Genomic DNA, 15,069 nt, shown 5'->3' on the forward strand with positions numbered 1-15,069 from the left:
AGAATAGCTGGGTAGCAATCATAGAAATCAGTTGATATAACCTAGTAATCAAAAATTGGCTGGTTTAATAATGAGAAATATCAGAAGCTTTTTGATGGTTTGAAATTTACTGTTCTCGATCGTTGGGTTTTTAAATTGTCCTGGTTAAAGGACAAGTTGATCTTAGTTAAGGAAGCTGTCATCTCTTTCATTTTACACTTATAGTTAAACTACACCACCTGGTGTGTCGGTCTTTTATATGTCTAATCCAACCTTTAAGTCTGTAAATAACTGGTTTACTTTCCTTTGCCTAGAATGGGGTTTACAACCTCATAGGGTGCTTGGTCCATTTGTAGAAAAGTCTTACAACATGTTTTAACCATCTTAAGAATGTTGTATAGTTTTTATACATAGACGACAAAACATTTTCATATCAACTTTGGGAACGTTCTCTCTCCACTTAGTATTCTGCTTAACAAGTTTTTTTTTGTTTTACTCAGAACATGACCCATGTAATTATTGGTGTTGCAGGGAGTTAACAGATCCGGAAGCCACGCTACAAGCCATGCTGAGCGGCAGAGTGAACGCCCTTCCTGGCCATATACAGGCGTTCTATGTGCAGAACATACTGAAAGTGTTCTCAGTGATCTTGGGCCAGTCTGATGTGGAAAAGGCGATCAAGGTATGGGTCCATCAAACATTTTAAATTGTGTTGTAAAGGTTTACTGTTTTTTGTTTTTTTTTCAGAAGCATCTGGTGCTTTTTCCGATTGTTTTTTATTCATTCAAATTTGTTTGTCAGCTTGTGTGGACATATGTAAAAGTTGTCTGTGCATTTTTCAAGGGGTGTACAAAAAGTAATATTTGATTGGAGCAATTTTGTAAACATCTCTTGCTGTCTGAGAGACATAATCATTTTCACTTGCAATCAAAGCAAGTTCTTTATGCTCTTTTATGTTGTTAGGAGTGTGACCTGGTGATTGAAGGGCTACTGCAGTATGTGAGCAGTGCTGATCTAGAGGTACAGGAGAGAGCCAGTAGTGCTGTGCAGCTGCTGCAGGTGGTACGCAGCAGACTGCAGGATGAGGGAGATGTTGAGCAGGTTGCTGCAGATATTGCAGCACTCTTCAGTGGAGAACTCAACCCGGTCGCTCCAAAGGCTCAGAAGAAAGTGCAAATACCCGAAGGGTAAGGATTAGTTATAGCAAATTTAAAGTGTCCAATGTGAAGAATAGATGCCAGTGTCATAAGAACAAAATAATAATTTTTATTTATTTGAATGATTAATCTAATGATTGCTAATAGCTAGGAGTTCGCAGGACTTTTTTTTTACTTTGAGTCGGGTAAAAAATGTTCGCTTTTGTTGGGGTCTCCAAAATTAAGGCCGGGCTAAGATTGGTTGCTTTGTAAATTAATTATTGATAAAAAATTAACTTAATCACTCAAATCCGTTAACAACATTGCTACAATCTCCCGTGTATTGTTGGTGAAATCATGAACATTTTCTGCGGTCACAACAAAACCGTGAACGTCTTCCAAAGTCTTGATAAAATCTTGAACATATTTTGAGAGGTCATGGTAAAATTGCAAAATTTACGGTACTCAAGGGGAATTGAAGAACATCTTTATTTGTGCTCACAGCAACACAATTATTGTCTCCTACGATCACTGCATAGCAGTAAACGTCACGTATAAAAATCTGATGGAATTGTCACTTTTGATCGCAGACCCTTTCCACTTTTTTACCCAAAAATATCGGGGACCCACAGACCCTAACCATAAGGCCAAAGTAATTTTTTTTTTAATGGGTATTAGACAGCTCTTAGGCTTTGTCACAGCCTAGGTTAAATTTATTGATAGTTTCTCCTGATGTTTGTTTCAGTTTGGATCTGGACGCTTGGATCAATGAGCCTCCGCCTCCCTCATCAGAATCGGAGGAAGAAGAAGAAGCAGAGGCGACCAACCCTGTAGCGGACATCTTCATCAAGACATCAGAGCCCAAGAGTAATCCTGAACCTACTGAAGAACAATTGAAAAAGGTTGGTTTGAAAAATACGCTCTAAGTTTGATGATTATTTTTTACCTTCTTGTCAAGTAAAAAATACCAAAAAAAATTCTGAGAGCATATAATACTGTGCTAATCTTTACCCTTTTGCCATGCATCTAATCCTTTTGCCAAGTCATTTGACACACTATTAAAGGTAAATTTACATGTTGGATGGGTTTGGATAAACATTTAAAAAATCATCGCATTGTGTGGAATTTTTATTGGTAAATTTGTTGCTTAACTAATTCTTTAACTTTTTAGTTAAGATTAGTGTCCAGACTTGATAGTTAAAGATTTGTTTATTTTTACAGACTTTTCTTAAGATGGTGACCATTATGTTATAATGCTGCTTCGTTATGGTTTGCTTTTTTACTGTCATGTTCATAATTCTTGTTTTGAAATGCTAGATTGATAGCCTTACCCTTTTCAACTCCAGAGATAATACAGGGCCTTAACCATGTTTTTTTCTTACCTTGTGATGACCTTGTGCATCTGCTTTTGGAGCGTAAATGGTTAAGTTTCCTCATTCTACCTTAATTTACTAGCAACAAAGCAGTGGCACACATTTTTCAAAGCTATTGAAAATATCTTGGAGGCTTATCTCATTTTTCTTATGACATCTTGTGTGTGCAGATGAGGGAGGCAAGGAAGGTAGAACAATCTATGAATCCTCACTATCTCAAGATGACTGACTCGGTTTCCAACATCCCGGTTGCTCCAATAGATCTGCAGGTTCCGCTGAAAATAACATCAGGTAACTAAAAAATCCAGATTCTTAAGACAATTTACAAAATGTCTATGACACAAAATCTGTACCTACAATGTAAATTCAGCTGATATTGAACAATTCACGTTGTTGAGTTTGTATTCTGTTACCATTGGTTACACGATATGTTGCCTCCTAAGTTATTCTAATGTAGGATAAAATTAATCACTGTAGATTTTTTATAGCCGCTTTCAATTTTAGTGATGTAATAATTTTCATTTTGGTTATTTTTTTTTACTTTAAATCTTTTGATTGGCTGGATAGCCGAGTGGTTATAGTGCTCGCCTTACAATCAAAAGGTCGCGCCGGTTTGATCCTGAGAAAAGTCAGTAAGATTTATAATAGTTGGAAATTGGATCCGGCTGTTCCTTATAAATAAATTAATGATCTTGGCTAATCAAACAGCTGATCTTAGTCAGTAACAAAGCTACACAGATCATCTCACACCATTCTACACTCATCCTTTACTCATATTCGGGTTTTGATACGCACCTAGGTGGCGTCCACATCTCGATGATTGATAATCGATAATTATAATTAATAATGCATTTTACAGGTCTCACTTACCAAAACAAGAAGACGCAAAAGAAGTCTAAGAAACGCAAGAAGAAGAAAAGTACAGGACAAGTAGAAGATCATAGTTCAGACGAGGAAACTGTGGAACCTATTCCAGTTGAGGTGAGTAAGCTGTCAATCTTATCCCTACTTTAGAAAACGGCTTGTTAAGTGCTCTATAGGCTAAATTAATATTTAGCCACTGCTGTAAAAACGTTTTTCAATTTATGAGTTTCCAGGTTTAAGTAATTCTTTTTATTTCTGTGACAAAAATATTCAGCCCGTGTCAAGGGCATAAGCTGTTCATTCTTGTTATGTAAACTGATTTTTAAAATGAAAGAAGTGCCCAATGTTCTCAGTAAAAAAATCTATCATATTATTATTTTTTAATATGTTTTAGTCACTTGAACCTTAGCACAGAAAACATACTACTATAACCCAGAATGCCAACCGCATGGTAAAAAGCATTAAGTACTTTGAGAGAGCTTTGCCTGTCAATTCGTAGGCAGCGCCACCAGCGTTGCTATGCTGAGTGCTAGCTTCATTGTGCTCATTGTGGATGTTTCCCACAGGTCAATCGAGGGGTCGGGGAGATGCCTGAGGGAGCTCAAGACTCTGACGGAGGTGACAGTGATGCCAGGGACCACGACGATCCTCATAGAGCTCTCGACATCAATCTAGACGAGTAAGTAGAGCCACAAACCTTATTGTGTTAATATAATATTGTCTTTGAAAAGAATACTGGTAGATATATATATCGCAGATAGATGATAGTTTAACCATTCACCATGAATTATTTCTGCATTGGAATTTCAATGACCAGAATTGTCTTGTGGCCTGAATCACCATATAAAATTGTTGTTTCAGACCGTTGAGAGAAGAAGAGAGGCTTCCAGTGTTAGAACATAGGTTTACAAATACTCCGAACCCTCCTAAATCTCGCCAGTCCAAAAAGAAAGAAAAGGTAAACCAAATTAAAAATATTATTGTTATGCTTTTAGTAATTTTGTTTAATAGCTGCAAAATATCTTGGGCAGTGAAACTAGGGGTAGTCAAATTCAATGGATGTTTTCATGGAGGCTTTCAAACGATTGGAGGTGGAAGAAAAAAAACGAGACCGAATATTGTTATTATTCAAGTTAGTTACTCAATTTACAACTGCAAGCATAATGATGCAAACCTATTGGTGTTCATCTCCCATGCCTATCTATATCTTTAAACTATATAGACTGATTTTTTCTTAAATAAATGTGTGTTTCAGGAAGTGCCTTCAATGTTGTTATTTAACGACGAGTACCAAGAAGTTCCATCCGAGTACCAAGAAGTTCCATCCACATCTAGTCATAAAACTAAGAAAACTAAGTCGAAGAAAAGCGTAGAAAAAAGTGAAAAACCAAAAAAGCAGAAACACTCATCGTCAAAGAGTAAGTATAGCAATCCATATAGAAAGATATAGTATAGTAGCAACATACTGTATGGAGACACACAACCCTGTGACCATCATATCTCATATCCTCAATTCTTTAAATTGTATGCGACGCCATTCACTTTAGGATACAGTAGGATGAACACCCCATCCCTAGGAACTAGGTAGCCGATTTTTACTTTCTCCCTATATACATAGTATGGAGAAAGTGTTGTTTTTGTCAAAATGTTCAAGTTTGAGTTTTGGGTAGAAAAGATCCGTTTTGAGTCCCCCTGAACATAAAAAAGTGAGTTTCAAAGTGATATCTGTATGTGTGTGTGGATGTGTACAGAGCTACAGACCCACATCTGTGGTCCAATTTTGATGAAACTTGGTATGTGGGTACCAATCCATCACATTTTTTTCATTTATTGAAAAATATTGATTTTTATGGTAATTTTCCCATAAAATAAGTTACTGGAAAAATTTAATTTTCTAAAAATATATCTTAAAGGTTTTACCTTATCAATATATTGTATTTTAAGTTAGTCCTTTGCCCTCAAAACAAAATGTTCAACTCCGATTGCTGTAAAAATTACGGTTCAAAAGCTATTGCAACTTTTGTGTTTTCCCCATAAAATATAGTTACTCCCACCGCTTACCCACGATAAGGGTTGTTGACATGCTGATAGGAGAAAGTATTTGACAGATTGCTTATACCTATTTCATTCAAATTGAACATAGCTTAATGAGCTGCTTCATAGTGTATGCTACTGCAAAAACGTTATTTCTCTTAGTTTTTAATAATTGGCGAGACACAAAAGATGGTATAGTTTATTTTGTAGGTCCTCTCAGTGTGGTTTGTTAAAAAAATCATTGGTAGAAGAGTCAGCTATTTATTTTCAGCAAAATTTCACTGGCTCAATTCAACTATGGTATAAACCTGTAACAACTTTTAACAGGGGGATGGAGTGTCTACTGTGCACGACTCCCCGTTTTTAAAGCCACACTTGGTGATTATTTGAACAGATGTCATATTGGCTACATCTCAATCTTGTTGATGTTTTTAGCAAAGAAAGACAAGAAGAGACACAGAGGCGAAGATGAGTTGGTGAAGCTGAAGGAAGGATATGAAGAGGCTCTGGGAATATCAACTCCTTCCAAGGAGATCTTCTGTATCCCAGACAAACCTGTCATCTCCAGACTAGCATGCAACAAGGTCTTGACTGTGGTAAGTGGCTTTGTGATCATTTCATGTTGGGAGTTCGCTTTAGCTATGCCTAAGTGGTTTTAGTACCGACCGAACTGTGTTAAAGGTTGCCAGTTAAATCTTGAGAAATGTTTTTGAATGTTTAAAACTGGGTCTTTGCTGACTAAGAATTAGATTGAAAACTATGAAAGGTCAATTAACTCTGTCCTCTAGGGTTTTAAAAAAACTCAAAATTAACAATTGATATACTTGAAATAGACGGAAAATGTACATATTATACAGGTAAAAATGTTATTATTTAGTGTTTTTGTTCTTAAATAATGAGTAATGTCTCTAAATTTTTCTAAAATACGAGTATAAAATTTGTAAAAATTAGTTTTGGTTGACATTTTTACTTGTAGCACATGCCCCTAATTTTTCCAGAAAACCCATTTTTATGTACAGTTTTTTTATATATTTTATTAGTAGGTAATTAATAAGTATTTAAAGTTAAGTAGTGGCTAGTTCTTAGTTGAATATTGTTTATTATTCTTTTTTGTTCTGACTAATTGTTATATGTTTTTCCTCAGGACTATGAGGTGAGGGCTCAAGACGACAGACCGGACATTGGTCCGTACGTTTGTGTGGGACTCAGTCTGGCCAACCACAGTTCTGCTTCTATGAGGGACTTTGAGATTACTCTGTCTCACTCAAAAGACATCAAATTTGTACAACAGGTGAGTTGGTTAGCTTCTAAAGATTGTTAGCATCTAGATATTGCTGCACTGATGCATTAAATATTTATTTGGTATCAGTTTTGTCTATGGATTGAAGTACCCATGTACCTAAACATAATTGAATTTTGCCCCTGTGATGATGTAAAATACTGGCTTCTGTTTAAATACTCCAACTTTTTTAACCAAGTCAAACAAATAGGACAACTAATTGTAAAGTAAGTAATCTTGTTACATCAACTGTCTTGGTCACTAAAGCAAAGGAGCAAGAATAATGATATACGGTAGTACACTCCTTTAAGTTGATCATTGTTTGATCATCATTATCTATGTTCTTTAAAAAAAAAAAAAATAGGTAAAAGTTGGTCCGTATTGATGGGATCTACTTTAGTATTTTAAAAGTAGATATAAACGAATATTATCAGGTATTTAAGGAACGTTATACTTTTTTGCTGACTTAGTGTTAGAATCTTCTAGCTCTTAAACGTTCAGTAACAATAGCCTTTCAGTAACATTAGCCTTGGAACCAGGGTTGCCACCTTTGGTTAGGAAAAAATCAGGACAGGCCCCCCTTCCTTCCAAGACACAGACATAACACAGGCCAAATTTTCTGTCCCTACTGAATCGGGAAGGGTGGTAATCCTGCTTGGAACACTGGTCATTAATATCTAGACCGTCCCGTATGTAATGGCATTTATTGTACAATGGCTTCTGCCGTGAATAAACGAATTGAATTGAATTGAATAGACTTTGTGACTCTTAATCCTTGAAACTTTACAAGGTTCATAACTTTCATCACTCATAATCTTTGAGAACTTCCTATGTCATTTGGTAGTTTATTTATTTTCACCTCGCTATATTGTAATTTTTATAAGTTATAGCTAAATAATTAGGACCATATTCCTACAGAAAAAAATTATTTCCCTTACCATTGCTTGTAAATGAAAAATGTCAAATTAGTTATTTAGTTACATCCAATAGTTTTAAGAAACAATGACATAAGATTGCATTCCCTTGCTACACTTGTATAATGGAATTGAATACGAGATGTGATATTTTACAGAACGGTCAAGACGAGATGAGCAGAAAGCTGCGGGTCCAAGTGAACGGCAACAGTAGTGAAGTGGCTCAGTTACTGGTGGAAGTGGCGGACACGACGAGGCCTCATAAAGTCAGAGGGACTTTGACTTATATACATCAGGTAAAAAAATACAACTACACTGTCACAATTTAGTGACAAATATTAGAGATCTTTAGGACATCAATTTTGAATTTTGGGGAGGGAAATGATTTTTTCCTTGTTTTACAATACGGGTCAGAACGGCTTAGCAATACAGTATAAGTGTAGAGACTGTTTAGAGAGACTGTAGTGTACTGTTATGGTAGTTTTAGTACAAAAGAGTTAAATTTTATATAGTACAGTAGAAGTCCGATTATCCGAGCTAAATGGGACCGAGACTACCTCGGATAATCAATAACTTGGATAACACAGCGGTAAAAATTATAGGTTATTACTAGACAAAAATCAAATTCAAACTTGAGAATACGCTTTATTATTACAGTAATAAGTGATTTATAATCAAATAAAAAGGTGTTTCTCTACCAACTTGTACCAACAACCAATTTATTACCGGTGGAACTGCATTTCCCCGGCTATCAATATTGTGGACCTGGAACAAAATTGAAAAAAAAACGGCTAGGCTATGTTCAGTAGTGTAATTACCTTGGTTAGTTCGGCGGCTCGGATAATCGGATTTCTATTAATTGTATTTAAGTTTGCAACAGTTGATGATAAATAATGTACTATAGATAAAATAATATGGTAATTGAAACAAAGTGACTTGGAATAATATAAATACAATTTTGGGAAAAAATAAAACAAAAAATATAGATGAGGTCGTAGAGAAATATTTATTGGATAAGAACAACAAAATAGAAACAGTGTGCAATTCCTTTGGAGAACAATTCACAGAATGTGTATATGCATCTTTACATGACTGTCAGATAATTGTGTCACAATATAAGGAGCAAAAGAAATGTAAGGAGACTCTAACCATACCAGACCTGGATAAGGAAAATTTTAATATATTAGTACAATCTATGAAGAAAAAGGGACCTGGTTTAGATAATATACGCATGCAGGACATAAAAACAATTCTGATTTACTGTCTGAACCCATAATAAGACTGATAAATACTTCAATTAAAAAATCTTGCGTTCCAGAACTGTTAAAAACTGCAGTAATTAGACCAATTTATAAAGCAGGAAGGCATGAGAGCTATTTGAATTATCGTCCAATATCTATTTTACCAGCTATTAGTAAGTTAATGGAGCGATATATTGCAAATAATTTGATTGACCATTTAGAAAGGAATAGTATTATTAGCAAACAGCAATATGCATATCAGAGGAAGAAAGGAACAAACGAGCTACTTTTAGATTTTACAGATTATATAAATGAACAGCTTAGTGAAGGAAAACAGGTTTTAGTAATATTTATAGACTTTAGTAAGGCATTTGATACTTTAAAGCATGAGACAATTGCAATGGCTCTGGACACAGCAGGAGTAAGAGGGCAAATTAAAGACTGGTTTTTAAGTTATTTAATGGATAGAAAATGTAAGGTTAGAATTAAGAGTACATATGGAGAGGAAAAAATCTTAAGGTATGGGGTACCCCAAGGTAGTATATTAGGGCCATTGATATACTTGTTGTACGTTAATTCTCTTCCTGAAATATTACAATTTAGTAGAATATATATGTATGCAGATGACACTGCGCTTGTATTATCCAACAAAAACATTCAGGAAGCTACTGAAAAAATGCAAATAGATTTCTTAAGTTTAACCATGTGGTGCCACGACAATGGTCTAGCTATAAATGGAGATAAATCAAAGTTGATGCACATACATTCACCGTCATACAAATGCTCAGAAATAAAGGTGAAATTCCATTGTCATGACTGCTTACACAATAAACAATTTGAAAATGCTGCATGTGGGTGCCTACCATTACAGAATGTAGTGAATTACAAATATTTAGGTATAACAATTGACCACAATATGAAATGGTATTTACAAATTAAGACAGTAACAAACAGGCTACGAGTTTGTGCAGCAAAATTTTTCTATTTAAAAGATTTTTTACCTTTTACAACAATGAAAATCATATATTCAGGCATATGTGAGTCAGTGATTAGATATGGCTTAAGATCATGGGGATCAGCATCACCCACAGCCATAAATCAAATAAAAACTGTGCAAAATAGAATCATAAAAACTATGACAAAGCTTGACTCTACTGTTTTGTCAGAAAACCCTCTGCTCGGATATAGGATAGTTGAGGTATTACCAGTGGATGTATTATTTGAGTATATAATTTTACTTGATTACTATTTCTCAAATGAATTTAAAGTAAAAAATGACCATAGATACAATTCACGCAAACAGTTTTATATTGTTCCTAAGACCACAAACAAATTTTCAAAAAGAGTTAGAAAATTTCTAGTTCCAACGTTTTTTAATAGATTGCCAACTGAAATAGAAAATATAACTAGTTTTAGAGTCTTGAAATCTAGGCTTAAGCATTGTTATCTCAATAAATCCATTTAAACATTGTTTATTACATTACTTTCTTTTTATATTATTGTTAAAGTTAAAATCCTTTAATGCACGTTATTTATTTTAGTATTGTCATCTCAAGGAATCCATTAAAACTGGTTTAATATTGTTGTTATTATAAATTATTTAATTATTTATTTAGTTATGTATTGTTGTATTGTTAAAAAAATTATTTCATTATATTATTGTTAAAGTTGAGAAGTATTTAATGCATGTTATTTATTGTTATATATTTTATTTATTTAAGATAATTGTTTCAAGTTGTTTTTAAAGCAAGCTAGTCTTATATAGAAAGGTAGAGAATAAGTCAAAACAACAAATACAGTAGAACCTCTTTAATCCGAACTAATTGGGACCAGGGGTAGTTCGGACTATTGAATAGTTCGGATTACAGAACATATTGTTGTTTTTACATAACAATAGCAAAAACATGGCTAAAATTGATCAACATTATTTTGGGGAAAGTGAAAAAATGTTTTATAAAGTAAAATACAGTGTTTATTTAATACAGTAGTAACCATGGTGCATAAACAGTACTGTAAATTAAATACAGTATACAATAAAGAACTGCAGTACTGTGTATAGAGTACAGCAATGAGGGGTTCGGATTAGTGGACGTTCGGATTACGGGGGTTCGGATTAAAGAGGTTCTACTGTAGCAGATCTTGACAAGAAACAAGGAAAACCAGAGTGTAATATGGAGAAGACTGACCAAGGGACAAAGTACATTGTTATCTAGAACAAGTTTATCTCTATGAGCTGCAGACAAGCCAATTTTTCCTGGCTTTTGCAGCAAGCTTTGTTTATGAAATGTTGTAATATTTTTGAGATTTTCCAAATAAATTGAATTGAATTGTTTAAAAAAATTAGATTTTGAAAATATTTTATTTTGCAGAGGTCTTGGTAAATTTTTCTTGTCCTTACTTCATGTCCTTACCAAAATATTTTTAGGAAATTCATAGGAAGATAATAATGTTATACTGAGAATGACCGTCACCTGTAATTGCAGTGAAATCGTGAACATCTTTTTTTACAGCCATGGAGAATCATGCACATCATGAACCTCCTCCAGGATTGAGGTAAAATCGTGAATATATTCTGCGTTAGCGGGGAAATCGTCTCCTTTCGTCATTTCTCTCACTTTTCTTGTTCCAAAATAAGGTGAAGATTGATTTTGACCCAACATATGACCCCGAAGACTTCAAATAAAAAATGCATCGTTGAGTAGTAGTCGACAGCCAATGTGCCATTCATGTTTTGTCTAAACAGTATTTTCCTCTAGGTTCAAGACGGCAGTGCTGTCCAAGACAAGGTAGACTTCTGGCTGCAAGTTGGAGTGACGGCTTTCCTGAGAGATACCAAGATAAGCCAGGATGCGTTCTCTAGTCTCCTGTCTGAAGGTCAACTGACGCACCAGAGTAGTATCACACTACGTCCCGTGGTCGCTAGGGACTTTCCTCAGGTATGAAAAAGATTTAAATTGAAAAATCTAACTTTGTGATAAAGTATAAATGTCAACTTTAAATATTTGTATTGAAAAGTTATCAAGGGTAAGGGGCTTAAAAACTCTGACATGGTGAAAAAGGTTGATTGTCGTGGAATGGTAGGATGTTATAACTAATTCGTAATCAGATTCTTTCCATAATGCTGTAATAGTAGGTAACCTCAGGGTTGAGGCCCCGCTCACTGTTACTTTGGCGACGTAACTCAGGAATTGAATTCAGAACTCGATTACAAAACCCAACTTGATTAGCCCACAAATTAAATAATACAAAGCAGACAAATTAATAACGAACAAAAAGTTAAGTAGACTAGAACTGTGTACAATTTGAAACCCCAATTTAATAAAATACTCTTAACCCCAAATTTGAATAGTCTTAAATGGACTCAACGCCAAAGGCTTTAAGCTCTAGCTCCCCAGCATTACCCTATCCTCCAATCCACACCACTACAAAACTGACCCCAGTCCAAGTGCACCAACCTAACCCACTGTAGGTCATGACAAATGTTCAACAACACTTCCACCCAACTCGCACAACATTGCCAAACACTTCCTCTTCACAATATCTCCCCCCTCCTATGATCAACGCCTGCTAAACTTTGACATGCATTGTTGCTGTTACACAGATGGTGAGTTTAGTGAGCTCCAAATGTCGTCTGACTGTAGTAGAGCAAGTAGATCAAGCCGCCTCACTGTTCACCACCTCCTTATCGGGACACCAGGTTTGTCTACTAGTCAAGTCAGACCCGCAACAACTCACAGTTCAAGCCAAGAGTTCCTCCGAGAGCTTGGCTCAGTCACTGCTCATCGAGATACAAACTATCTTGTCCACTTGACCCACCTCTAGATAAACTTGTAACTCGGTTTTTGGAAGAAAGAACGCTTGGCTTAGGATTAGGAATGCTTTGAGGAAGGAATGGATGGTAGATCTAAATTATTCATGAAAGAAATTCCAGATAGCATGCAAAAAGTAGTCCAACGTTAACGTTTCGTCCTCTGAGGGGGCTGCTTCTCTGGGAGGTAGTAGAATGGGAGTTTTAAAAACTTCTGTTCTACTACTTATTTTTAAGGAAGCCCTTTAGAGTTAAAATATCAAGTTAATCATTGTGAACTTTTTGTGTGCTATTATCTGCCTGGAAATCTGTTCATGAGTGAGATAGTCTCTCAAAATGTGTATTCATTACTTTTTCTTGATAACTTGTTACTTGAAGTTTCAACTGCTCTTAGGCTGGAAATATTTAACTTGATTGTTCTGTCAAAGACAAAGATAACTTCCCAAAGTAGTAGAATGAGTAAAATGTTATCTGTAACAGTTTTTACAATAGTGATGTTGCCTGATTACGTTATTTAAAACTTCTAATCAAACTAATTATTTTTATTAAAGTTGTAAGATTAAAATTTAAAATTTGAAAAAGATCAGTTTAAAATGCAATGCCATGCAAGTGTACTTCAATAATGCAAGTAGTCCAAAAGCAAGCAGTTTTTTTTTATTATTTTGTGTTATGATTAAAGGACAAAAATGCCACCTCAATGAATGCAAATTGAAGTATTTGTTTATAATATTCTCAATTCGGTATGCTTGAGGTGATATGTCCAATACATGAATGACACATTCCAATATTTTATATGGTGTTATACTGTCGTATGTATGCATTACTATCTTGTACATAATTGAATGCTCGGTATATTATTTTGAGGTGTATTTCTTGGTTTAGTTTGTTATCGAATGTACTCTATTCTTGTTATTATATAGATTTATATTATTAGAAAATGTGTCTTAATCTTGTTTTTGTACATATGCATAAATTATTAGTTTTAATCCATTACAGTAAAAACATTTATTCGTGTAATGATTTACGTTTTATCAGATCATTATATTAACAATACAAATATATCAAAGTGAGATAATTTAAATTATGAATGAAATAGTTAAACATTGTTTTATTGTATTTTTTCACAATTTTTTTAGTTTTTTTTTTATTGGAAACTTGCAAAATTGCATAGTAGGCTAAGTTACATCTTCCAAATGTCTCAAAAAAACTTATCAAGTAACGAATATTTTATTTTAATCCCACACTCGTTTGATAAGGTATCTTATAAACAATCTGTCAATTGTATTTTCTTTTATCAAAACTTGAAGTATTATAAAAATTAAATCAATCATTGTCACAAACCAATTGCTACCCTTCTGGTTGGGATTTCTAATTTTTACAGATAAGCTACCATGAAAAATTAACGGTTGACTGAAATAGTCAAATATTAAGTATATGAGTTTCATTGCAGATATGCAAGTATGAATTATTTAATAATTTCACAGGCATGTGTTCATTTGTTTACATTTTTAGCTGTTAGTTTTTTTTTATACATAAACATATAATGTTTACTAAATAAATATAAATTAAGTCAAACTTATGGTCAAATATTTTTGGTGCCTAAAGTGAATCTTTTCAAACCGAGCTCAATTTGCACGAGCGAGGAGAAGCCGAGGTAAAATAAGAGCGAAGATTGAAAAACCTTTTTTGCCTATGTGATCAACTATATTTGTTGTCATAATGCACCACTATGCAAACTTAGTTAGAAAACTAAAATACTTTTTATCTTAAGATATCGTCTCAAAACGTTTTCCAACATCTTTTTTTAATTTTGCTAAAGCAAACAAGCAGCTGTTACGTAATTGTATCAAAAAGTAAGTAAGTGAATCAAAAAGCTTTGGCTCTCATCAACCTTAAAACAAGCCTGGTTACGCAAATATGATAAATCTGTATACTAGTGCAATTTATTTATAACGTTAAACCATCTATTAATTTCCTTACACGATTACTACAATTATTTATATAATTACTGAAACTGTTATTTATATACATAATAAATGAGTTTTGTTTTTTAATATATTGTTTATTTTAGTAATTTGGTACCTTCTGGGAAAACTTTTGGTAGTGGCAGCAATTCGAAGTGCTACAAGTTTCCAGTATTGCAGTGGGTAGAGCATGTGGCTTTGGTTCACGAGGTTTTGGGTTCAAATATTTAAAAAAAAGTATGTTGAGTTGATAGCTCAGCCTATAGCGCAACAGACTAAAACAACTAAAAATAAGGCAGCAATGACGTGAGATCAGGTTCTAGTGTTGCTACTTCTAATTTTAATAGTTCTTACACTGTACTGTACCTCCTGCTTTGTTGGATACATTCTACTTAATATTACATGAAAAGACTGTAGAGGCCCATCCTATCAAACAAACGCAAGGTTAGAAGAGGTCGGTAGCCTCTTAAAAATGTC

General features: G+C 34.2%; 1 protein-coding gene across 1 annotated transcript in view; it reads left to right on the forward strand.

Moving 5' to 3' along the window:
* The window catches only part of LOC128994104 (AP-3 complex subunit delta-1-like), a 28,253-nt gene extending 13,571 nt beyond the window's left edge, over nt 1-14,682 (forward strand). The window contains exons 14-26 of the mRNA XM_054418365.1: nt 511-661; nt 943-1,166; nt 1,861-2,017; nt 2,659-2,779; nt 3,348-3,469; nt 3,919-4,031; nt 4,214-4,310; nt 4,608-4,770; nt 5,822-5,982; nt 6,531-6,677; nt 7,738-7,875; nt 11,577-11,756; nt 12,422-14,682. Coding sequence (XP_054274340.1) covers nt 511-661; nt 943-1,166; nt 1,861-2,017; nt 2,659-2,779; nt 3,348-3,469; nt 3,919-4,031; nt 4,214-4,310; nt 4,608-4,770; nt 5,822-5,982; nt 6,531-6,677; nt 7,738-7,875; nt 11,577-11,756; nt 12,422-12,631 — 1,984 coding nt within the window. The 3' untranslated portion in view covers nt 12,632-14,682. The remainder of the gene's footprint in view (nt 1-510; nt 662-942; nt 1,167-1,860; nt 2,018-2,658; nt 2,780-3,347; nt 3,470-3,918; nt 4,032-4,213; nt 4,311-4,607; nt 4,771-5,821; nt 5,983-6,530; nt 6,678-7,737; nt 7,876-11,576; nt 11,757-12,421) is intronic.
* Nucleotides 14,683-15,069: the final 387 nt, after the last annotated feature.

Source organism: Macrosteles quadrilineatus, unplaced genomic scaffold (genome assembly GCF_028750875.1).
Source record: "Macrosteles quadrilineatus isolate MER2022 unplaced genomic scaffold, UCM_ALF_1.0 Scaffold_5__1_contigs__length_97177068, whole genome shotgun sequence".
Taxonomy (NCBI): Eukaryota; Metazoa; Arthropoda; class Insecta; order Hemiptera; family Cicadellidae; genus Macrosteles; species Macrosteles quadrilineatus.